This window comes from Peromyscus leucopus, chromosome 13, assembly GCF_004664715.2.
Source record: "Peromyscus leucopus breed LL Stock chromosome 13, UCI_PerLeu_2.1, whole genome shotgun sequence".
NCBI lineage: Eukaryota > Metazoa > Chordata > Mammalia > Rodentia > Cricetidae > Peromyscus > Peromyscus leucopus.
Window position 1 is genome coordinate 52,082,509 of NC_051074.1, and position 24,689 is coordinate 52,107,197.

At 40.6% G+C, this 24,689-nt stretch overlaps 1 protein-coding gene across 1 annotated transcript in view; it reads right to left on the reverse strand.

Annotated features, from left to right (window-relative positions):
• Positions 1 to 24,689, reverse strand: part of Carf (calcium responsive transcription factor) — a 47,421-nt gene that overhangs the window by 21,502 nt on the left and 1,230 nt on the right. The window contains 8 exon segments of the mRNA XM_028856362.2: positions 3 to 159; positions 2,030 to 2,114; positions 7,028 to 7,157; positions 8,667 to 8,787; positions 9,354 to 9,581; positions 10,788 to 10,905; positions 19,532 to 19,632; positions 21,913 to 22,076. Of these exon segments, the coding sequence (XP_028712195.1) occupies positions 3 to 159; positions 2,030 to 2,114; positions 7,028 to 7,157; positions 8,667 to 8,787; positions 9,354 to 9,581; positions 10,788 to 10,862 (796 nt within the window). The 5' untranslated portion in view covers positions 10,863 to 10,905; positions 19,532 to 19,632; positions 21,913 to 22,076.

Sequence of the window (24,689 nt, forward strand, 5' to 3'; positions counted from 1 at the left end):
CACATACTGGGACTTCCACATCAAGCGCGTGGCAGGTTTGGCTGGGCTTGGAGACTGGCGGGTGCCCCAGACACTCCGGGTTTGCTGCTTGTGAAAAGTGAGGATGCTTTCTAGTTCAGTCTCACTGACACAGTAGCCACGGTAGGAATCTCCAATTTTCTGTACAAGGAGAAAGCACGTAAGAAAATCATTGGTTGGGAGGATGGGAGGCCAGCAGGATCCTGTCCCATGTGTCAGCCATGACAGATTAAAGCTGTTACCACACACACACACACACACACACACACACACACACACACACACAAAAAAAAAAAAAAAAAAAGGAAGAAAGAAAAAAATCATTGGCAAATACATTTCAGTGAACAGTAAATTTAACAAGATAATTCTCTAAGGTGAAATAGCATCAAGTCACTTCCTCACCACTGGCCTGTAGTGGTCTGAACTCAAACAGTATCATCAAACAGATGCAAGAGTATATAATAACACATTCACTGCCATACAAGAAATAAGTTTTAGAAGAAAAAGCTTGAAGACTATGTAATATAGCCATCCTCTTGGATGTCTAAAATTCTACCCCTAGATCAAATTGAGTACTGGTTATTTGTGTTTTTTTTTTTTTTATATGATGCCAAGAATCTATCTAAAACCCAATGAAAACTATGTGTTCTAAACCCATATGACTATGTGTTCTAAAAAAAATCTTGCACAAGAACTTCATTGTATCTAATACTCTTTTTTATAACATTTAATTGGGGGGATTTTATTTATTTTTATTTTATCTATATGAGTGGTTTGCCTACATATATATATATATATATCTGTGTACCACATGTATACAGGGCCTACCCAGAGGCCAGATGAGGGTGTTAGAACTGGAGTTACAGACCGTCGTAAGCCACCATATAGATTCTGGAATTAAACACAGGTCCTCTGCAAGAGCAGTAAGTTCTCTTAACCACTTTCAAAAGAATTGTGACCTGGACATGGTACTACACATCTACAATCCCAGCACTTGGGAGGCTGAGGCAGAAGGGCTAACGCAAGTGTAAGGCTAGCTTTGTCTGCACAGTGAGTATCAGGCCAGCCTCTGCTACAGTGCGAGACCATCTCAAACAAACACACAGTCAGTCAAAACAAGAGCAAGAAAAAACGAGCCAAGTATCTCAGTGAAACCAAGAAATCAGTCTAAGACTCCGTGTCTGAATATCTAAGGAAATGGTGTTTATTAATGTTAATTAACAGGCAAAGAATTTAGGAAGCAGAGTTAACTGGTATGGTCGCAATAAATTTAAGGTAAAATCTAAATAAAACTTCAAAAAGATGCTGAAGGTCTGGGGCCAGACTAAGAATTACAGAACTGGTGATAGAGATTTGCAAATTATTTTATGAACATGAAAGCTGAAAGTCAACAAAACAGGTAAAACCCTCCAAAAGATAAAATGAACACAGGTCAAAAGCAAACCTGCGGAATTTATACTGAGACTATAAGAAGAAATAAATGCAAGCAGAGAGAGAGGAGGTAGTCCAGAGCAGAAGGTAGACAGGGGTGCTAATGGAGTCAGCCATGCAAGCAGAGAGAGAGGAGGTGGTCCAGAGCAGAAGGTAGACAGGGGTGCTAATGGAGTCAGCCATGCAAGCAGAGAGAGAGGAGGTGGTCCAGAGCAGAAGGTAGACAGGGGTGCTAATGGAGTCAGCCACGCAGGAGGAGATAGCAGCGACTCGGGAGCTTCACACGACTTCGGCCTTTTCTCTTCTTCCGTTCGGCTTTCAGGGACAGGGCTTCATGTAGCTCAGGCTGGTCTCGAACTCACTCTGTAGCCAAGGATGAGTTTAAACGCTCGATCCTCCTGCCGCCACCTCCCCAGTGCTGGGATTACAGGCTGCCCCAACCACGAGAGGCATAACTTCTAAAGCAACAGGGGAGCTTAGACTAAGCTTCAGTGCGTATTATTTGTATTAAAAAATTTTCATCTGGGGATGAAGTGTTGCCATAACCAGTGAAGTGAGGTAAGGACTCTCTTAGACTCACCTCACAACTCCTCAGGCGGCAGGCCCAGATCGGTGTGTTACAAGACAGGGGCTGAAGAGGAGCCGGCGAAGGTTCTTCGAGCATTCTGGGAGAGGAGAGGAATAGATGGAAATACGTGGTTACACACACACACACATACACACACACACACACACACACACACACACACACACCATTTAACTGCCTTGTCTTTTTCTTTACTTTGTATGTGTAATATTGTAATATATGGACACACGTGTGTACATATGTGTATCGAAACCAGAGCCTGACATCACATGTTTTCCATAGTCACTCTTCATGTTTTTTTTTTTTTTTTTTTTTTTTGGTTTCCTCAGACAGGGTTCCTCTGTGTACCTTTGGCTGTTCTAAAACTTGCTCTGTAGACCAGGACGGACTTGAACTCACAGAGATTTGCCTGCCTCTGCCTTTCAAGTACTGGGCTTAAAGATATGTGCCACCACCACCCGGCTCACCTTATTTTTTGAGACTGTTTCTCACTGAACCTGGAGCTTATCAATTCTGCAAAATGGCTGGCTATGAACTCAAAGGATCCGTCTTCCTTTGTGCCCACTTCCCAGAGGTCACAGAAGAACCACTACACCTGGTTTTGAACACAGGGCCTCATACTTCATGCTGAATGTTTTACTAAGCCAACTCCCCAGACCACATCTTTAAAAATATTCTTTATGTGTCTTCATAGTTAGCCTGCATGCATATAAGTATGCATACCACATGTGACTGGGGTCAGAGTGGGCACTGGATCCCCTACAACCGGAATTACAGCTGGCTGTAAGTCACCATATGGGTGTCAGGAAGAAAACCCAGGTCTCTACAAGAACAACAAGTGCTCTTAACCATGGGACCATCTCTCCAGCCTCCAACTCCTCCTTTGTTTGTTTGTTTGGTTGGTTGGTTTGGTTTTTGTTTTTTCGAGACAGGGTTTCTCTATGTAGCTTTGCACCTTTCCTGGAACTAACTCTGTAGACCAGGCTGGCCTGGAACTCAGAGATCTGTCTGGCTCTGCCTCCCGAGTTCTGGTATTAAAGGCGTGTGCCACCACCGCCCGGTCCTCCCTCCTTTTTTAAAACAAACAAATATTTCTGTACATTTATTTAATGTTGGATTTATTCCATGCCATTGATTTGTATTTCTTTGGGTTTCTTCTGGGAATCCCTTTTTCTTCTGTGAAACCTTCTATTTTGCTTTAGAAATAAATCTTCCTTTTCACAAAGGATCATCTCAAGGAGCTCTAAACTGCAGGGCAGTTTCTCTTGCCCATGTTAACTTTTTTTTTTTTTTTTTTCAAGATTTATTTATTTATTATGTATATAGCATGTATGACTGCAGACCAGAAGAGGGCGCCAGATCTCATTACAGATGGTTGTGAGCCATCATGTGGTTGCTGGGAATTGAACTCAGGATCTCTGGAAGAGCAGTCAGTGCTCTTAACCTCTGAGCCATCTCTCCAGCCCCATGTTAACTTTTTTATTGGTAATCTCAACATATAGTTTCTGAACTGGCTAAAGGGATTAAGCAGTAAACTCTTCCTGTTTATGGCCAAGAGGTGACCTATGAAAATGGTCCACCAATCTCTTCACTCAGAAAACCCTACAGAATCATGTAAATCAAGAGGTTCAGATCTCAAGTTCATTTTAAAAAATACTGAAGGAACTGCCCAGACCATCAAGAACACACATATCTCAAAACCCATGAAGCACGTGTAAGGTGTTACTCTAAAGAAGCAATGTGGGCCAGCCATTCTGGCAGAACAGTGGTCAGGTTGGGGGCCATGCACAGGCCACACACTGGGGCTAGACAAAGAGTCAGCAGTTGTGGGCATTCTGCCAACTTCTAAGTATATCTATCCCAATTATACACTCTAGCATTGGGGGAATAACCACAGGATGAGTTCAGGGACCCACTGGTTCTACCATAAGATGGACTTTAGCTAAAACTCCATTAGTCAAGTTGACCTCCAGAAGCCCCTAATTTTACTGGAGGACCACAATGTTTCTTGGGATCTCCTGGAGTCAATGTCAGTTCAGAACTAGTATTCAAAAGACCCTGGACAGTCTAATTGTCTCTCCAGTGTACATTTACCTGTGTAAAAAGCCACGGGTCTCTCTGGGCTAGCAGTAAAAAAGTCTTAGGTCCTTTCCTCAGGGGAACCTGTCCTTCTCTTCATTCAAGGGGTTCTGGATCCACAAACTGGCTCAAGTGGAAACCGGTTTACTGGCTGAGATTCCTTCTTGCCACCATCCAATGTAGCCTTTCCTTCATTTGAGAATTTTTTTGTTTATACTGATCAAGCAAAAACACAGTATGCATCTAATCTACTTCATTCCTGGAAACACTATGATTGTTCAGCTAGTACCAGAGCTCCATACAAGTCAGGCCACCATGGACACTGCTTGTCTCTGCTGCCCATTATAATAACTACATTCACCTTGCCGAATTATAGAAGAAAGGTTTACTTTGCTTTACAGTTCCAGAGAGTTATTCGAGTCCCTCATGGAAGCGAAGTCAGCATGACTACAGGACCAGCCCTGAGAGATCACAGCTCAACCCCACATAGAAGCAGAGAGAGACAGCAGGAAGTGGGGCAAGGCTGCAAACCCTCCACACCTGCCCCCAGAGACCTGCAAGGTTCTATAATCTCCACAAAGAGGGCCACTAATGGGGACCAATGTGTTAGAAAACATGAACCCATGGATGGCATTTCTCATTCAGACCATCACACCCACCAAATATAGCTCATCCAGTTTTGTGAAGCAAGCACTACAAGATTTAAAAATCACAGATTAACCACCAAACAGTAATAGTGTGTGATTGCAACACCCTATTCTCACTATTGGACAGATCAGGTGCACAAAAAATGAATAAAGAAACACTGAAATTAAATGATATCACAGATCAAACTAACTGATGGGCCTGACATCTACAGAACATTCTGCCTGAACAATGGGGAATACACATTCTTCTCAGCAACCCATAGAATCTTCTCTAAAATAGTTCATATATTAGGACACAAAGCAAGTCTCAACAAATACAAGGAAATTGAAACAACATACTGTATTCTTCCTGATTATGATGGGATAAAGCCATAATAATAATTATTACTGTTATATATAATAATATTTATTATATATAATAATTATACTATTATAATTGCCTGCCTCTGCCTCCCAAGTGCTGGGATTAAAGATATGTGCCACCACTGCCTGGCATAAAGCCAGAAATTAACAGCAATAAAAACTTCAGAAAATATACAGACTCATGGAGAGTAAGCAATATACACTGTTGAATGATGAATGGATCACTGAAGAAATCAAGAAGGAAATTTTAATTTCTAGAAGTAAATGATAATGAAAATTCAAATCTATGTGATACAAGAAAGGAGTCCTAAGAGAGGAATGTGTAACTCTAAGTGCCTACATTAAGGAGTCAGACATATAGCAAATGTACAACCTGATAGTAAAACTTTAGGCACTGGGAAAACAAGAACAAGCCAATCCTAAAGCGGTAGATGGGAAGAAATAACAAAGGTCAGGGCAGAAAATAATAAAATAGAATGAAAATGACAAAAAATTCAATTAAATGAAGAGGTGATTTTTGAAAAGGTAAATAAAATTGACATACCCCTAGCTAAACTAATCAAAAGAAAGAGACAGAAGACCCAATTAATAAGACTAGAAGAAAAGGGAGACACTACAACACACACCGAGGACATCCAGTGGATCATGAAGACATACATACTTTAAAAATTCATGTCCCAATAAATTGGAAAATGTAAAAGAAAAGGATGAATTTGAGACACATATGAACTACCAAAGTTAAACCAAGCAAATAATTTCAATAGAGCCATAACAACCAATAAGATCAAAGCAGTAATCAGAAATCTTCCAATGAAAAAAATCTCAGGTGCAGATGGAGTTGGTAAAGAAAAATACATAAATATTGTCTTGGGCTGTGAGTTTATCTAAGTATTAGTCCCTTGTCTACTATGCAAGAGGCCCTAGATTGATGTCTAGCTCTGAAAACTAACTAACTAATGGCTCACAATATGAATATTGTCTTATTTTAAAATAGTTTCACAGAACAATTAAAGGAATATAAACACATAAAATGATACATCAAGGGAGAGGTTGGAGAGACAGCTCAGCGGTTAAGAGCTCTCTGACTATTCTTCTAGAGGACCCAGGTTCAATTCCCAGCAACCACAACTGTCTGTAACTCTAGTTCCAGGGGGTCAGACACCCTCATACAGACATACATGCACAGACATACACATGGAATAAAAATAAATAAACTTAAAAAAAGTTACAAAAAGATACTTTAAATATTTTTCTAAAATTGTCATGAAACACGTTATTTTTAAGAAAAAAAGGTAAAACCGAAGGAGAAGTTAGCAAAAAGTAGGCTGTGTCAGGACTGGAAAGATGGATTAGCAGTTGAGAGCACCAGCTGCTCTTCCAGAGGTCCTGAGTTCTATTCCCAGCAACCACATGGTGACTCACAACCATCTATAGTGGGATCTGATGCTCTCTTCTGGCATAATCGTATATGTAGATACAGCACTCATATACATAAAATAAATAAAGAACTTTAAAAACAAAGAAAAAAACTAAATAAAAAAACAGGCTGTGTTTTTGTGGCTGTGTGGAAAATATTTGCCTAGCATGTCCAAGACCCTTTGCTCAATTTCCAGAACCAGCACATATACGCACACAAAATACTAGCAAAAACATTTTAAATACTTTATCATCTAAGAATTATATCTATATAAATATGGCTAACTATTTAAAAAACCTTAGGGACATTTCTCTGAAAGGACAGGAAACTGTCTTGTCAAGATGTGCTGAAATAAATGAAGATGTATGTGATGAACATTTCCTCTTTCTGAACTTCTGATCTTTTCCACTGTCTGCCAGATCTGATCATTTAAAAACAGACTTCCCCTGTGACCCCAAAGACAAGCTCCTCTTTCCCATGATTCACCTGGTCCCTGACTTTTTGGGAAACTCAAGGGATGCTTGAGAACGAAGCATGTAGTCATTGGTACTGGCTTCTAGAGTGTCTGCTCTTACAGTTGGTAAGCTTCTGTCAGTGGATTTCTCTTCAGAGGCATCTTAACAACAAATATAAGAAACATCAGTATCTTCAATAACACTATGAAGATTACTTAACTAGAATTAAATCATTTTAATAAGAAAAAGAAGAATAGTTCTGAAGTTAAAAAACAAAACTTAGCCGGGCGGTGGTGGTGCACACCTTTAATCCCAGCACTCAGGAGGCAGAGCCAGGCAGATCTCTGAGTTGAGGCCAGCCTGGGCTACCAAGTGAGTTCAAGGGGGCGGGGGGCTTAAAATGATTTATTGAGACTGTCACTGATAAACTTACTTTTTTTTTTTTTTTGGAGCTGAGGATCGAACCCAGGTCCTTACCACTGAGCTAAATCCTCAACCCCTAAACTTACTTTTAAATTGTATAATGACTATGAAATTCTGTAGTTAACTTTTTATACTTATATTTAACAGCTATGATTTTAAAATAGTAGAAATAATTGTTATATTAAAGAGTTTCCCATGTAATATGAAAACAAAAACATTACTTCTACATTGTGCTTATAATGTTTTTAGTTTAACTTTTAATGACTATTAATAAAGACAATAAATCATAAAACAAGGTAAAAATAACTATCTTAAACTACTTTGTATAAAAGAGCAACAAAACAGTGTAGCAATGATGTTAAAAAGAGATTCAACTACATTGCAAAGGGAAGGAAGAAAATTACTAGAAATATTATCAAACAGGCAAAGGGGGGGATGGGAAGTCTGATCCTCTTTTCTGAATGTGAAACAAAGGGAAGGAGGAGGAGATCCAAATAACAGTTAAAAAAGGGATGGGTCACAGAGCTAGCAAAAATCCATAAAGTACAAATATAAAAAACTTCTGTTTTGGGTCCCCAACTGGATCAGGCCCTCTGAATGGGTGAGACAGTCATTTGGCTTGATCAGTTTGGGAGGCAGCTAGGCAGTGGTACCGGGTCCTGGGCTCATTGCATGAGTCGGCTGTTTGAATCCTGGACTTATGCAGGGACGCTTGGCTCGGTCTGGGAGGAGGGGACTGAACTTGCCTGGACTGAGTCTATCAGGTCGATCCCGGTCCTCGGTCCTCGGGGGAGACCTTGATCTGGAGGAGGTGGGAATGGGGGGTGGGTGGGGGGAGGGGGAGGGGGGCAGGAGGGGGAGAGCAGGGGAATCTGTGGCTATTATGTGGAACTGAATGGTATTGTAAAATAAAAAAAAATTAAAAAAAAAAAAAACAACTTCTGTAGCTAGGTCCTATATTTGTGCTACTGTTGCTATTTCTATTGTTTCCATAATTAAGAAGAATTTAGTTTATGCTCATTGGTTATCTGGAGGAGTCAACCAGATTCACAGAATCCCAAAATGAAACAGACATCTAACCTAGACAGGAGTTGAAAGGCGGACTTAAGATTTACTGGGGCTAAAAAACCTTTCTAATTACTCAATTCACAATATCACTAAAGAGATGAACTTTTTAAGATGGACTTCCTGGGGAATAATCTTTAGAGCACTGTCAACCCCCCTGCACAAATCCCATACTGACTCACCTTGAGGACTAGTCACATCCACAAGCGGCTCCTGAGGTATAATCACTTGAGCCATTCCTGTCTGGGTAGATGGAATTACATGAAGCACCTGTCCGTTTTCTGATGGGCTCGTAGCGATCATCTTGGAAGCATTAAAGAAAGGATATGCTGTTCTGATTTTCCAGGGCTACTAGGTTATTTAAGCTCACACCTACTTCTGGGATGGCCTTATTACTTCACTCTACAGACACAGACTGAGACTGCGCCAGTTCTCCAAAGGTCCCACAGCTGACAAGTGCTGAAGCTAAGATTCAGAACAATCAGCTTGACTATAGCCTATGGTCTTAAGCACCTATGATCTTAATCGTGATAGCACATGCATGAAGGTTAATAACACAGACAGTGAAAAGACAGTGTGGGCTACGTGAAACCTTGTCTCAAAAACAAAAAGTAACTTACAAGTAAACTTTAGTATATAAACACTAGCTGTAAATCACATCTGCCTTATCACAAGTACCAGTGTACTTGACATGAGCAGTAAGGACTGCTTTGGTAGTCTTTGTGCTCCTAAAAGGAAAAAAAATACCTATATTTCCAATATAATGTATAAGTCAATAGTATCAAGAAACTAAGGTCATTTAGTATGGTTAATACATATTGCTAAATACTGTAACAGCCTAACGCTCGTTAGTTATAAAATACACCCACCATTTGTGCGTTAGAATCTCCCAGTGGCTGAAGGTCATATTGAACAGGCTGCCCATTTGGGTCCAAAAGACGAAACTGCTCCACATGAAGGGTCTGTGCCTCGGGCAGTGTCTCTGGCATGTCCTGGGATGTGAGTGACTCATCTGTTTCAGCAGCAGGAATGGGCAAAACAGTAGGGGAATCATTCTGTCCAAAGGAAGAATCCCCAGAGTCCATACAGGTCAGATGCTTTTGAAAAGTCAATAAATAAAGAAATAAAATGACATTAGTCTTTGTAAAATATACCATATTTTTACAGAGTTTTTTTCTTTTTTTGGGAGGGGGATGACAGGGTTTCTCTTTGTAACTACCCTGGCTGTGGAACTCCCTCTGTAGCCCAGGCTGGCCTTGAACTCACAGAGATCACCTGTCTCTGCCTCCCGAGTGCTGGGATTAAAGGCGTGCGCCATCACTGCTCAGCCTACTTTTACAGTTTTTTTTTAAAGACTGTGCATAATAAACATAGAAAGACATTTATATTTCAGTTCATTATTCATTTTACTACAAGATTTTGTTTTGTTTTTTAGACAGGTTTTCTCTGTGTAGCCCTGGCTGTCCTGGAAATTACTCTGTAGACCAGGCTAGCCTCAAACTCCGAGATCTGCCTGCCTCTGCCTCCCGAGTGCTGATATTAAAGATGCCCACCACTCTGCCTGGCAAGTCTGGCTATTTCCAGTGCCGGGTACTGCATCCAGGACCTTCCACATGCTAGGCAGACAACTTACTACTGTAGAGCTGCACTCCAGCCCAAGTATTTCTTCAGTCGGTGCTCCTCCTAATTCTGCTGCCCTTTCATTCAGTTCCTAATCTGCAGCCCTTCCATACAGTTCCTAATCTGCAGCCCTTCCATACAGTTCCTAATCTGCAGCCCTTTCATTCAGTTCCTCTTGTTGTGTGACCCCAACCATAACAGTATTTTATTGCATCATCATAACTATAATTTTGCTACTATTATGAATCATAAATATCTGTGTTTTCAGATTGTTTTAGGCGATCCCTATGAAAGGGTCATTTGATCCTGGTTGAGAACCGCTGTCTTAAATGAAAGTGTTGATTTTTATGTTTTAATTCTTTATTTTCTCAAGAATGCATTTGGAACTGATGAAATATAATTCAATATATATGTATTGAGTACAAAATGTTAGGGCTATATCTAACATAATAGATATGTAATCAAAACCTTTTTGAAACAGAGTCTCAGATATGCACCCAGGCCTGACTTTGAACTCTTGGTTCAGTGCTGTGCCTCCTGAGTCTGGGAAAACAAGTGTACACTACCACTTCTGGCATATGAAAAAGCTTGGATCACTGAATTAAAGAACTATTTTAAGCAAGAACAGTTGTTAAGTGGCATGCTGTTCTTCAGGTTAGAAAGCTTTCTAGCCGAATCCCTACCTCAGGTGCCCGAGTTTCTCCTGGGGGCTCTCCGCCATCACTGCGGCTGACTCCTAGTGAAGGACACTGGTCCATGCTGCCTCCATCTTCGGTTTCATTGTCTCCTGTTAGTTAACAGCTGAAAGATTAGACATCTGGTCAACTGTGCAACTAACACTTTGATGGGGATGTTAATCCTAAAGGAAATATTCATCTTCCACACTATGGTACCTTACACAATTTAGGTAAAAAAATTTCCACTCTATAGATAGAAAATTACTGTTTTTGTTAATTAACTTGCCAAGGCACCAGAATACATTTAAGGTAAAATAAACATTAGGGTTACATAGTTTCCTCATTCTGTCCTTAATTACATTCTATATTATTATCTCATTAAAACTGAATTTGTGTTATAAAGTTATATTACATTCACTGCACAATTATTTAATGCAAATAAAAGTTTAATTTTATGGGTTGGGTATAACCTATATAGCATTTTTTGAAAAGATGTCTTGGTGCAAATGGGACCATGCATGTATGAGAATATGTGTTCTTTAGGCATGTTAATCTATATAGTCTTATGTAATTTTAGAAAAGATGCCTTGGCACTAATGGGATAACACACACATGAAAATATGTGTCCCTTGGGATATGTTAAACACATAGCATCACATAATTTTAGAGAAGAGGCCTTGATGCTGACAGCATTATGCATGCATGGGAATATGTGTCCTACAAGATACATTCCAGGGGCTGGAGAGATGGCTCAGAGGTTAAGAGCACTGGCTGCTCTTCCAGAGGTCCTGAATTTAATTCCCAGCAACGACATGGTGGCTAACAACCATCTATAATGACATCTGATGCCCTCTTCTGGCATACAGGCAAAACATACAGACAGAACACTAAAATAAATGTTAAGAAAAATGAATTTAAAAAAAAGATACATTCCAAATACTCCAGTGGATGTCTAAAACCTCAGAAAGAACCATATCCTCCATGTGCATTTATATACTAGGCGCATTAGCACTGTAAAAGATAAGTAAAAACAACAATAAAATAGAACAATTGCACTATACTACAATGAAAGTTATTCCCAAATTTCCTGTTTAATATTTTCAAATCATGGTTGACTATAGGTAACTGAAACTACAAAGAATGAGCCGGGCAGTGGTGGCATGGCACATGCCATTAATCACAGCGTCTGGGAGCCAGAGGCAGGCGGATCTCTGTGAGTTCGAGGCCAGCCTGGGCTACCGAGTGAGTTCCAGGAAAGGTGCAAAGCTACACAGAGAAAACCTGTCTGGAAACAAACAAACAAAAAAGAGTAAAATGGGGGCCGACAAGACAGTTCAGCAGGTAGAAGTCTTCTCTAATCTCCACACAAACTCAGTGGTACATGCACACACACCCTACACACAATTAACAGTAAAAAAAAAAAAAAAAATTAAGGGCTGGAGAGATGGTTCAGTGGTTAAGAGCACTGATTGCTCTTCTGGAGGTCCTGAGTTCAATTTCCAGTGACTACATAGTGACTCACAACCATCGTAGTGAGATCTGGTGCCCTCTTCTGGCCCGCAAGGGCACATGCAGGCAGAATACTGTACACATAATAAATAAATAATTTAAAAAAAAAATTAAGTTAAAACTTCAGAGGAAAGCACTAGACATATTTATGTAACCACCCAAGGATGACTTTGTAAGGCCCTAGTGCTGAAGACACAACACACTTGTTGTAGGCCTAGAGAACTGAATCCGGAATTGACCTGAAAACTTCCTCTCTACAGGCTACCTTCACAGGGCTGCTATTCCAGCCCTGTGGCTGCTCTCTAGGCTGCTATTTCAGTCCCAGGGTGCGACAGGGGAGACATCAATGGACTTACTCAGTAGTAGCAACTGCATGCTAAAATAGTGACCTGGCAGGTGAAATGTGCCCACAGGTACATCAGTGGCATGATTGCTATAGAGGTAACCAACAGCTTCCTATTTGGATCCGAGGCCCTTTCATAGGCAGGAATTTATGTCTGGTACCCTAAACCTAGCCCAGACCAGGGCTAAGGAGGTCATAGGCACCAGAAGGAAACTTGCCATTGTTTTGCTAAATGTCAAACTGATTTCTAAATATTTTTGTTTCTAGTCAGAGACTTGTGCTGCCCTCAATTCTCATCAGGAAAGTCTCTTTCTACGGTGGGTAGCAGTCACAGTACTCAGAATTAGCGACTGTTGAGTGCTCAGCCACAGATGGGATATGTACACCATCCTACCTAACCCCCAAGGCTCCAGAAACATCAAGAAAAGAGAGAAGCACAGAAGAATGTAGGAGCCAGGGACGGGGAAGAGTGTTATGAAATATTGTTGAACTTCTAGCAGCTACAGTTATCAGAAAAAAAAAAAAAAATCAGGCTAGTCAATGTTCTGGCCTGGATGGAAGAGGGGCTGGCTCACCAGACTCCATCATCAGCTGAGGAACTGCTGTCACTGACCGTTCCTGGACAACGGGGAGTAAGTCTTCTCCAGGGCTGTGGCCCAAGTGCATTCATGAGTCACTCACTGGACTCAGTGGATTATGAAGGTGACAAGGACTGGGGATGTCTGGAGGAAGTGGGATTTATTATCAACAAATAGACGTTAAAATTCCTTAAGTAGACAATGATAACCTGAACCTTCTGCTCTTCCTGTCTCCATCCACCAACTGAGTATGGCTGTACATGCTACAATCCCAGTAACCAGGAGGCTAGAGCAGGAGGACTAAGTTCCAGGACAGCCTGGACTACATAATGAGACCTAGCTCAAAGTCAAAACTAAACACTCATACTATCAATATTAGCTTGACAAACTTGGAAACGAAAAATTATGAATAATATAAACTTTGAGGCACTTAGATCTACTATCATGATTGTCTTTGGCATGAGTTTATGAGACAATAAATGAGTCCTACTTTAATCTATAGATATAAGGTACATTTAAATGATTTCTCATTTAAGATTTTAAATAATCAGATGTATCCTGATCTAATTTATCATGAAAATTCAACAAAACCTATAACCTACAGTTACTTAACCTATTAGGCTATAGAGAAGCAATTTTATTGTCTACTTTTCTGAATTTTGTGTATCACTTGACAATAGAGATTTTCAACAAGTAGAGCTTTCAAACAAAAAAAAAAAAAAAGATATTTTAATGGTAACAGAGGAAGTTAGGAGATTGTGTACTGCAAAAGAACCTTTTGCTACAGAAAAAAATAGGAAGTGGATCTAAAACAAAACTTTATTTTGTATCTAGAAAATTAGAAGAAGTAACAATAACCAAACAAAAATAATCCATTCCATATCCTCCTAAAAATGAGCAAAACCTGAAAGTGAACATCTGAAAGAATATACAGGAATACATTTAAGTATGGGGGTGAAATGTCTATATTCAGTAAACCCATAATACATTACTAAAACCAAAAACCTAAGTAAGTGGGAAAGTTATGCTACGGTCATGGAAAATACTGTTGTAATGCCAATATTACTCAAAGCAATTTATAGATTCAGTATAACCCCTATTATAGGACTCCATGCATCTGTCAACTGAAAAAATATCCTCAAATTTATATGGAAAAATCTCAAGGGATTCTAAAAACCCAAATGACATTGAAAAAGAACAAAATTGGTCTCACTTCTAAATTTCAAAACTTAGCATAAAATTATAAAGAATGGAGCCATATTATTATTGAACCATAGAAAGAAATGGATACTGGTAACCTACCACACTGAGACTGAAAACCATGCTAAGTTAGAAGCTAGGCACAAAAGGTCACATATATCGTTCCATTTAGATAAAATATCTCGTATAGGTAAATCCATAAAAAGAACAGTTTAGGGAAATTATAGTAGGGTGTGTATGAAAATACTGCAAAACCAGAGGTAGCCTTTCATACCCTACAAGTGTTCCAAATGCCACTGAGTTGTTGATTTTACAATGGTTAGTTTTACTAGGTTTTGCTGAAATATGCCTATTATCCCAGCACTGGGAAGGATATGACAGGGAGATGATGAATCAGAGACAGGAAATGAGAAACTGTGAACAGGGACTGGATATTTTTGATGATACTAAGGAACTTTTCTAGATATGAAGATGATATGACAATATTAATATTCATGGATGAAACTACATCATGCCATAATAAATGACCAGGATTTGTTTAAAAATTGATCGAAGTCTGAGAGAAAGGAGTATGATTAGATAGAGCTAGACATAAAACAAGGTCAGCCTTGAGATGATAATGTGGGCGCTCACAAATGGCTTTAACGCTGGCTTTGTGCCACTATTCTGCTGCTATGTATTTTGAAATTTCCCTTCAGTAAGTTATAAAAACTGCATAGAATCTGGGCCAACCTGACAAAGCCTCTATCACAATACAAGACTTCATCATACCTACCTCACATCAAGCAAACAAACAAACAAACAAAACGAAAACAAGGAAAAGCAAAATCCTGAGCAAACTGGACTTACTAGATATACTTAGACCTCCATTCCAGCCAGGAACTGTGGTGTACACCTAAGCTCTCTGAGATGGACAGGTCCACACTCAGCTATATGAGACCCCATACTGCTGTGGGATAATTCTTCTGTACACTGTGAATATGCATTACTCTTGTTGGTTAATAATAAAGTTGACTGGCCTATAGCAAGGCAGGAAAAAGTTAGGCGGGACAATCAAACTGAGGACTGGGATGAAGAAGGGCGGAGTCAAGAGAGATGTCAGAGAGACACCCAAGAAGCAAGCAAGATGCTGGAGGACAGGTAAACCACGAGCCATGTGGCAATACATAGACTAATAGAAATGGGTTCATTTAAATGTAAGAGCTAATTAGTAGTAAGCCTGAGTTACCAGCTGAGCATTTTGTCATTACTATAAACTCTGTGTGTTTATTTGGGACTGGGTGGTCGGGACAGGAAAACTCTGTTTACACTGTACCAAAAATAAAAACAAAAACCAAACAATAAAAACCCATTCTACTCTGAATGATTAGAGAACCAGGACTTCAATACTAGCCTTGTGTCGTCATGAACAGGGAGTATCAGGCCACAGGTGCAACTGAATGAAATTGCAATGTTTAGGCCCTCAGAAAGCAAATGCAAAATATTTCAGTATAGACAAGTTCAAAAGAGCTATCATATCTGACAGTGACTACAGTGTGGGTCTGAAAGCTGAAATATCTGAAAGCTGCTAAGGGTAGGTCTTAAGTATTCCTGTGTTTATTCTATGAATATTGGTGTTTTGCCGGCATATATGTCTGTATGATGGTGTCAGATCCCCTGGAACAGGAGTTACAGACAGTTGTGAGAGGCCATGTGGGTGATTGCTGCGGGCCGCAGAAATATATCCTAAGAACTCAGCTGGTTATGGCAAAGTCACTACCTGGAGGGATCATGGAATTCCTCCAGAGGAAGCCAATCCAAGGAGTTTTTGGTGTTACTTGCTTGTTATATATCAGCTGTATTCTGTTATGAAAATCATGTGTGCCTTCATAGCTTTCCCAATTGACTTTTCCCTAAGAAGGGCTAACAGTGTAGACTGATCACTCTCTGGACATACACATTCCAGGTATTTGGAGAACAGCCTCAGGAAAGGCTTTCTCTGGAATCAGATTATCTCCCTTGGCCACTTTCAAGGACTACAGGAAACACCACCCAGGTGGGCGCCCATTGTTAGTCCCAGGTGGACTAACAATGATAACAGCCCACATGCAAGTCTCCTGACTTAAGGTAAATTCCACAAGGGGACACCGCCTAGGCCAGGTAGACATTAAGTAATAGCTTTACACAATTTAGCTCAGACCCCTCCTTTCTTACAGCCTTACTAACTTTATAGACCTCTAACTACTTACCTAACCACTTCCAGGAATATTTAGATAAACTTCTGTACTAACAGCTATGCTCAGCCAGAACTCCCAGTTCAAGCCTCCCTGTATCACCAGAGGCATCTAGCTGTACACAGGTTGCCTTAGAGACTGAGCACACTTTCCCCCACCCTGCAGAAAAACGGCAGACAGCTTGGACAGATAGGAGCCACAGGAAAAAGAAGACAGTTTTATTTTCTCCCATTGACCTAGCAACTTATAGATTTTTAACATCCTTTACCAAACACATTTAAGGTTATAGTTGTGCACGTAAGACCCCTCTTCTTAGACATTACCCATATTTAGCCTTTAGTTGATTCATTAGTCACTTCCCCTTTGGGTCACAAATGGTAATTAACAACTAGTGCCCTTCTTTGTAATTCTTATCAACCCTCCATTTGATCCTGATAGTGGACAATCACTGCCTGAGGAAGTTCAGGCTGAGTGTCCTGGGTGGAGGGGAGGATTGTGATTTTGGGAGATATATAACTGTAAAGCAGAGGACAGGACGGGGAAGAGAGAAGAGAATGGAAGAACGAGATGGGTAAGAACTTGAGAGGAACGAGCTGAGATGGGGAAGAACTAGATTGAAGAGCTAAAAGAGAGGACTAGAGGAACGAGATGGAAGATGAGAAGAGCCAGATGGGAAGAACAAGATGAGAAGAGCCAGATAAGAGAAGAGACAAGACCTGATAGAAAGAACTAGTAGATAAACTAGAAAAAATAGATAAAAAAAAAAAAAAAAAAAAAAAAAAAAAAAAAAGAAAAAAAAAAAAGCTGTTAAAAAATAGAAAAAAAAAAAAAAACTGAGCATAGACTATTACTGACCTAAAGATTCTCTCTGTTAAGCTCCGGACTGGAGACTATCAGGCTGACCATAGTTCTTATATAATTAAAAAGGTCTGAAGAGCAGCAGTCTTAACCTGAGCATCTCCAGCTAATATTCTTAAACAAAAAGCTAATATTGATGGAGTACTGTTCTTCCAGAGGACCTGATTTTAATTCCCAGCACCACATTGGGTGGCTCATGACCACCTATAACACAAACTCCAAGGAATCTGATGCCTCTGGTCTCCAAGGGTACCTACCACAAATGTACAATTGTTTTTATACACACACACACACACAACACACACACACACACACACACACAGAATTAAAAATAAAATTAATTTTAAAAAGATATACCGGCCAGGTGGTGGTGGCACACGCCTTTAATCCCAGCACTTGAGAGGCAGCGGCAGGCAGATCTCTGTGAGTTTGAGACCAGCCTGGTCCACGAACTGAGTTCCAGGACAGCCAGAGCTATACGGAGAAACCCTGTCTCAAAAACACAAAAACAAACACACACACACACACACACACACACACACACACACACACACACACACACACACACAAAATGAAAAGAGAGAGCGAGAGTGAGGCGGAGCGATGGCTCAGTGGTTAAGAGCTCTGGCTGCTCTTGCAGAGGACCTGGGTTCAGTTACCCTGCACCCACAGGTCAGCTCACAAACCGCCTGTCACTCCACTTCCAGGTGATGCAATGCCCGCCCCTGACCTCCACAGGCACCAAGCATGCACATGATACACACATTATACATGTAGCCAAAACACCCGTACACATAAAATTAAAAAATAAATATTTTGCCGAGCGGTGGTGGCGCACGCCTTTAATCCCAGCACTCGGGAGGCAGAGGCAGGCGGATCTCTGTGAGTTCAAGGCCAGCCTGGTCTACAGATCGAGAGCCAGGAAAGGTGCAAAGCTACACAGAGAAACCCTGTCTTGGAAATGAAAAACCAATATATATATATGTATGTATGTATATATGTATGTATATGTATATATATATAATTTTTTTTTTTTTGCCAGGTGGTGGTGGTGGTGAGTAGTGGTAGTAGTAGTAGTGGTGCACACCTTTAATCCCAGCATTTGGGAAGCAGAATCAAGCAGATCTCTGCGAGTTTGAGGCCAGCCTGGTCTACAAAGTGGGTTCCAGGACAGCCAGAGCTGTTATACAGAGAGACCCTGTCTCGAAAAACCAAATTAATTATTTTTTAAAAGAATGAGGAAAAAGGCACAAATTAATATCAGAAACAAGAAGAGACTAACTAAAGTAGACATTAAGGTGACAATATTATGGACATGTTCCTAGAAGAAAAGAAAGCTTACCAAAAACTCCAGAACTATAATGGCTGCACAGTCCTATACATGTTTAAAAACACTGAAAGTGAAAAATCTTCCACAAAATGAATATCCAGGTAAGACATTTTATAAGAAAATTTTTAGAAACCAAGTAACTATCATCTTGCTTAAACTCGTTGAAAGTAAAGAGAGATTACTCCTAATTCATTCTATAGGGAAAGAGAACTAGTTTTTTGTTGTTGTTGTTTTGTTTTGTTTTGTTTTAATTTTTTTTTTTTTTTTGATATTTAGTCTCCTAAGAGATCGTGCTTGTCGTGCTGGATAAGGGTGAAGGCACTAGTTTTAATTGTTATATTAATCATGGTTTCTAGCTTTTGTTATGACCCTTTGGCATCTTTGGAGTCCCACTGACCAGGGCAGGACTGCTCTGATCCAGACTAATCAATTCCTAGAGGTATAAAAGATGTTCCCACCAAACCAACCTGCCTATGAAAACAAGCCCAAAGACGAGGCTCCTGCGGCCACCTTCGTTATGAGCTCTGACCCGCTGGGGCATCGTTTCCCCGCTTCAACCACCCCAAGGCCAGCGATCAGCCAATACACTCAGAGTCCAGCGAGTTCATTCAGTTTCTGACGGGAGCCAGCTTAGCCGGCATAGGCTCTTTGCCCACTCTCTCTCCAAAAGCCAGCGCGAGGCTCTTCTGCGGCTTCTGCCCCATCTACCTGGCACCAACCTTGGCGGCGCGTTCCTTGTGTGGCTCTTCACCATGCCTCGCTCCTTCTGAGACCTGGGAATAACAGGCTATCTTTTCTTCATCTGTTGGCCTCACCATCCCTGAACGGAAAAAAAAAAAAAAAAAAAAATCATGGACACACGAATGCCAAACTCCCAGAGAAAAATCACAGTGAACAAACTCAGCAATGTCTAATTTAAAAAGTCCTCTGCCTGGACTTCTGAGCCGGCCCAGTGGGGAAAGGTGCCTGCTGCCAGGCCTGATGATTCATGCTTGATTTCTGGAACCCGGATGGTGGACGGAGAGAGCCAAGTCCTGCAAGTGTTCTCTGGCCTCCACATGTGCACAGTGGTGTGTGCTTGAATGAGCACACGCATGTGCACACACATATGTGCATGTGAACACACTAAATATGTCAGTAAATAAATGACAAATTTAATTATTCAAGTCTCTGATATTGGGCTGAAGAAGCGGCTCAGCACTTGCTGCTCTGCTTGACCCAGGTTTGGTTCCCAGCTCCCACATGGCAGCTCACAACAGTCTGTAACTCCGGCTCCAGAGGACACAACACTCTCCTCTGGCTTCTCAGGCACTCTACACACATGATGCACAGATATACATGCAGGCAAAACACCCACACATGAGATAAAAATAATCAGTCTAATAAAGCCCCCGCACCACTAAATTCAATTAATCCAATTATCACTAAGAAAGAAAACCAGTAAGAAACCATGAACTCACAGCTTCTATTCCATACTTACTGAAAGTCTTTTAAATTTAAATGGATTTTTATTACATAAAACTCACACATTAATAAAAAGAAAACTATATGCAAAATACATCTGCTATACCATCCCTTTGCATTCTGAATCTGATTCTTTGGAATAGTTTTCAACTTAGAGTATCTGGTATCCATGTTAAGGTCATTGTGGCCACAGATAGAACAGATTTTTTTTTTTTCCCGGTTTTTTGTAACAGGGTTTCTCTGTGTAGCACTGTCTGTTCTGGCTCTTGCTCTGTAGACCAGGCTGGCCTCGAACTCACAGAGATCTGCCTGCTTCTGTCTCCTGAGTGCTGGAACTAAAGGTGTGTGCCACCACCACCTGGTAAATAGATATTCTTATTACAGCTTTGGATGTATTGATAAAATATGGCTGATATCTTCCTTCATCCATCTAGAACTTTTCCTTATAGTTACTAGGTTTCAATGAACTCAGAGATTGTTCTTAAATCTTTAAGCCATGGACACCCATTTTTCAAAGATTTGAACACCAGACAAACTCTCAATAAACAAATAATCTTCCTCCTTTTCCTGTATCTCTGCCAACATTTGTTTGCTTTGATTTTAGCTGTAGTTTTAATTTAATTTGAATTTCCCTGATGGTGAAGGATGCTTGTTGAACATTTAAAAAAAAAAAAAATACCTAGCAATTTGTATTTTTTCTCTTATGACCTCTCTGTTTAGTTCCACTCCAAGATTTTTAAATTGGATCATTTGGGGTTTTAAACAAATATTTATTTATTTTTGGTGTTTAGTTTCTTGAGTCATCTGTATATTCCAGACATCAGCCTCTGTCAGATAGACAGGCAGTCCGTACATAAATTGAAAGCAGCTATGACTGCATACATGAAGACCTGCACAAGATTAAGCTACACAAAGTCCAGGAACGGAAGGAAGTGAGTCAGGAAGTTCCACCCACAACTGGGAACAGTCGCAACTGATGGGTCCTGTGGGAGGGAGTTACTGTCCTGCAGGGGTTTGACCTTGAGAGGTTACTCGTGCTTCAGTAGATGGCCTGTACTCATGAACCCCACAGCATATATACCACGGCACTAAGATGACGCAGGGGGTTAAAAAAGGCGGGGGTGAGAACTGGAATGGAGGGGAACGGAATGGGGTGAGAACTGGAATGGGGTGAGAACTGGAATGGAGGGAATGGGAATGGGGTGAGAACTGGAATGGAGGGGAATGGGAATGGGGTGAGAACTGGAATGGAGGGGATGGGAATGGGGTGAGAACTGGAATGGAGGGGATGGGAATGGGGTGAGAACTGGAATGGAGGGGATGGGAATGGGGTGAGAACTGGAATGGAGGGGATGGGATGGGGTGAGACTGGAATGGAGGGGGGATGGGGTGAGAACTGGAATGGAGGGGATGGGATGGTGTGAGAACTGGAATGGAGGCGGTTGGAATGGGGGGTGGATTTGGTAATTTACTTTGTTAAAACAAAAATTCAAAAAACAAAAAGACAACAGGTGAATTTTAAAGAAACAAAGTGTTGTTTTTTGTTTGTTTTTTGTTTTGGTTTTTTGAGACAGGGTTTCTCTGTGTAGTTTTGGCGCCTGTCCTTAAAGAAACAAAGTTTTAAAAACGTTACTACCTTCAGGCAGTGGCTCAGGTTTCAAGTTCAGGTTCCCACATTCTGCCGGCCTCAGAAACGCCCTGTTGTGTTCTCTGACGGCCTTCCCTTGGAGCACTAAATTATAACAGCGCCCGCTGTGTTCACGTGAAAGCTGGACCTGCGTCTTCACGGCAGCATGGCTTCTGTAAGGAAACGGCAGTCGGTGTGTATTTTACTCTTCTACACACAAATAAACTGCTGAACTCCACTGTACACATTTCCTTTATTACCAGGCTCATGTGGTAGGACCTTAGTCTACTCGGTTGACAAGAGTTGAAGTCTGACTGCCACTTGTGTGCCAGAACAGGTGACTTAACCCTTGTCCTGCTTCTTTATCTAACCATTCCATGTTTATTTCAAGCCCAAGGGTCCATAAAGGAAGAAAGAGTTCTGTAGCCGCACACTCTTTTCCCTCAGTGAAAATAATTTACCAGCAGAGCATCTTTGGGAGCCGCAAGAAGCTTTAAAATAAAGTTTCCATAGCTACATCCTCCAACCCTACAGCTGACAGATGTGCCCCGCAAGCAGAAGTACCAGGACTGGGGAACAGAAAGAAAGAAGCGGGAGGACCAGAGTTCAGCTCCCAACGCCCATGGGAAGTGGCGCCCAGGACCCGCAGCTCTACCCCAGGGGGTGTGGCACCCTCTTCTGGCCGCTGTGGGGACTGCACTCATGTACATAAACCACAAACAAGACCCACACACCACATGTACAAAACACTAAGAATCAAAATATTATTTAAAAATAAAGGTTTGGAAGAAACTGTAGAGTTATTATTTCTGTGTTTCTACTCTAGAAAGGCTGTCTGTTTACACATGGGGGATGCATGGCGGAGGGCTAGAGATTAATCAAGACACAGATTCTTCTCTATAAATGGCATTACTTGGGATATGGATGTTTGATTTTTGTTCAACAGCAAATTTATGTGCTCAAAGATTTAAGTGTAACTTCTCAGGTGTACTTCCTGGGAAACTGTCACCATCAATCTTGTATTTCCCCCATAACCTTTATGGATTACAATATATCCTTCAAAACTAATAATCTTAAGCCAGGTGTGGTGGTGGTGCCTGTCTTTAACCTCAGCATTAAAGAGGCAGAGGCAGGCAGATCCAACTTAAACTTTTTACTTTTTAGTAGAAAAGTGAAGGATTGTGTTTATAACAACTCTTACTTAACGTTTGGCTTCCCTAAAAACGTCTATAATCTTGATTTCTACAGTTCTTACCCTGCACACACATACCCTCTTATTTCTTTGCTCTTTGTGAGAGCTTAAAAAATACTTAATTTAATTTTACACTGATTCCAAAGTGATTTTATTATCTGTTTAAAGGTAAGCCGAGCACAGTGGTGCCCTGCCCTCTTATCCTTGGGGGACACAATCTGAGCCCATATGAATACCTGAAATCAAGGATTCCTAAAGTGAGTACAAACCAATGATGGTTAACTTATAATTAAGCAGGGAGATTAAAAACAAGTTGTAACAACATATTGTAGTAAAACTTCTGCGATGTGGTCTTTGTTGACTGTCTGTGTTACTAAACTAGCCTACAGCTTTTCTTCCCAAATTAAAAATTCCACTTTGCTTAGAGCACTTGAAATTGTCTCTCTGGCACAGGTGGGTTGCTACTGTTACCACGTTTGCACTTACTGTAACACAAAGGCTGTGATACTGACTTAACCACAGAGATTACTATTACCAATGGATGGGCAATAGAGTGGATACTCTCCCTGGACATGCTATCCCAGACAAGACATTATGTTACATAACGACACACAACCTAACACTCATGAGTTATTTCTAGGATTTCCATTTGATATGGATAGCGGGTAACTGAAGGGGGGAACACAAAACTAAGGATAAAAGAGAATTATGGTCATTCTCTTACGAGCCCAGCACTTGGGCTGCGATGGAGCTCAGCAGTGGTTGCCTGGAGCACATAAAACCTTGAGACTAATTCCAGAACTTTAGATTCAGGTTCAGAGCAAGCAATGGCCAGATGTGGTAGCAGGCATGTGTAATTCCAGTATTCAGGGAATAGAGGCAGGAGATCTCGAGTTCAAAGCTAATCTGGGGAAACATAGTGAATTCAAATCCATCCTGGACTACACAGAGAGACCCTGTCTTAAAACAAAACAAAAGACTGTAACAAAAAGAAATATTTTTCCATGGTGGGGGTTCTCCAGATAACAGTGAGTCTTCCTGAGGACCACAGTAAATGAATCCCAACAGTTTGCAGCACATATTAACTAAACTTAAAGAAACCAAGACTCAAAAGCATTAGCTATTGGGGCACTGCTGGGAAGCAAAACCAGAGAAAGACACCTAAGTCACTGTTGGAAGAAAAAAAAAAAATCATGCGGGGTAGTCTGAATTTTGCAAAACCTAATTTTCCTTAACTAAACATCTTAGCTAAATAAAAACATCTTTTAATGAATTCAAGATTTTCGCCTTGCAAATTGACATCTTTCCTTGAGTAATTCCAGCTCTGCATCTTCCTAATCACAGGGTTCCATTCAAATTAAGGTAAAAATGTATTGACTTTCAAGTACTGTTAATTTGATAAAGTCCAAATTAAGGAAAGTTTAAAAGGCTATTTAATCAATCATACGCTATCAGTAAGATTTCAACAGTTACACTTCAACTAAGGAACTTCAAGTTTCAGATGTCCCAGCTTATTTAATGTAAATCTTCAGCACTGTAATGACTTATCATCTTATCGAGCGATTTCTTTCTGGAACCTGGGCAGAGATTTTTC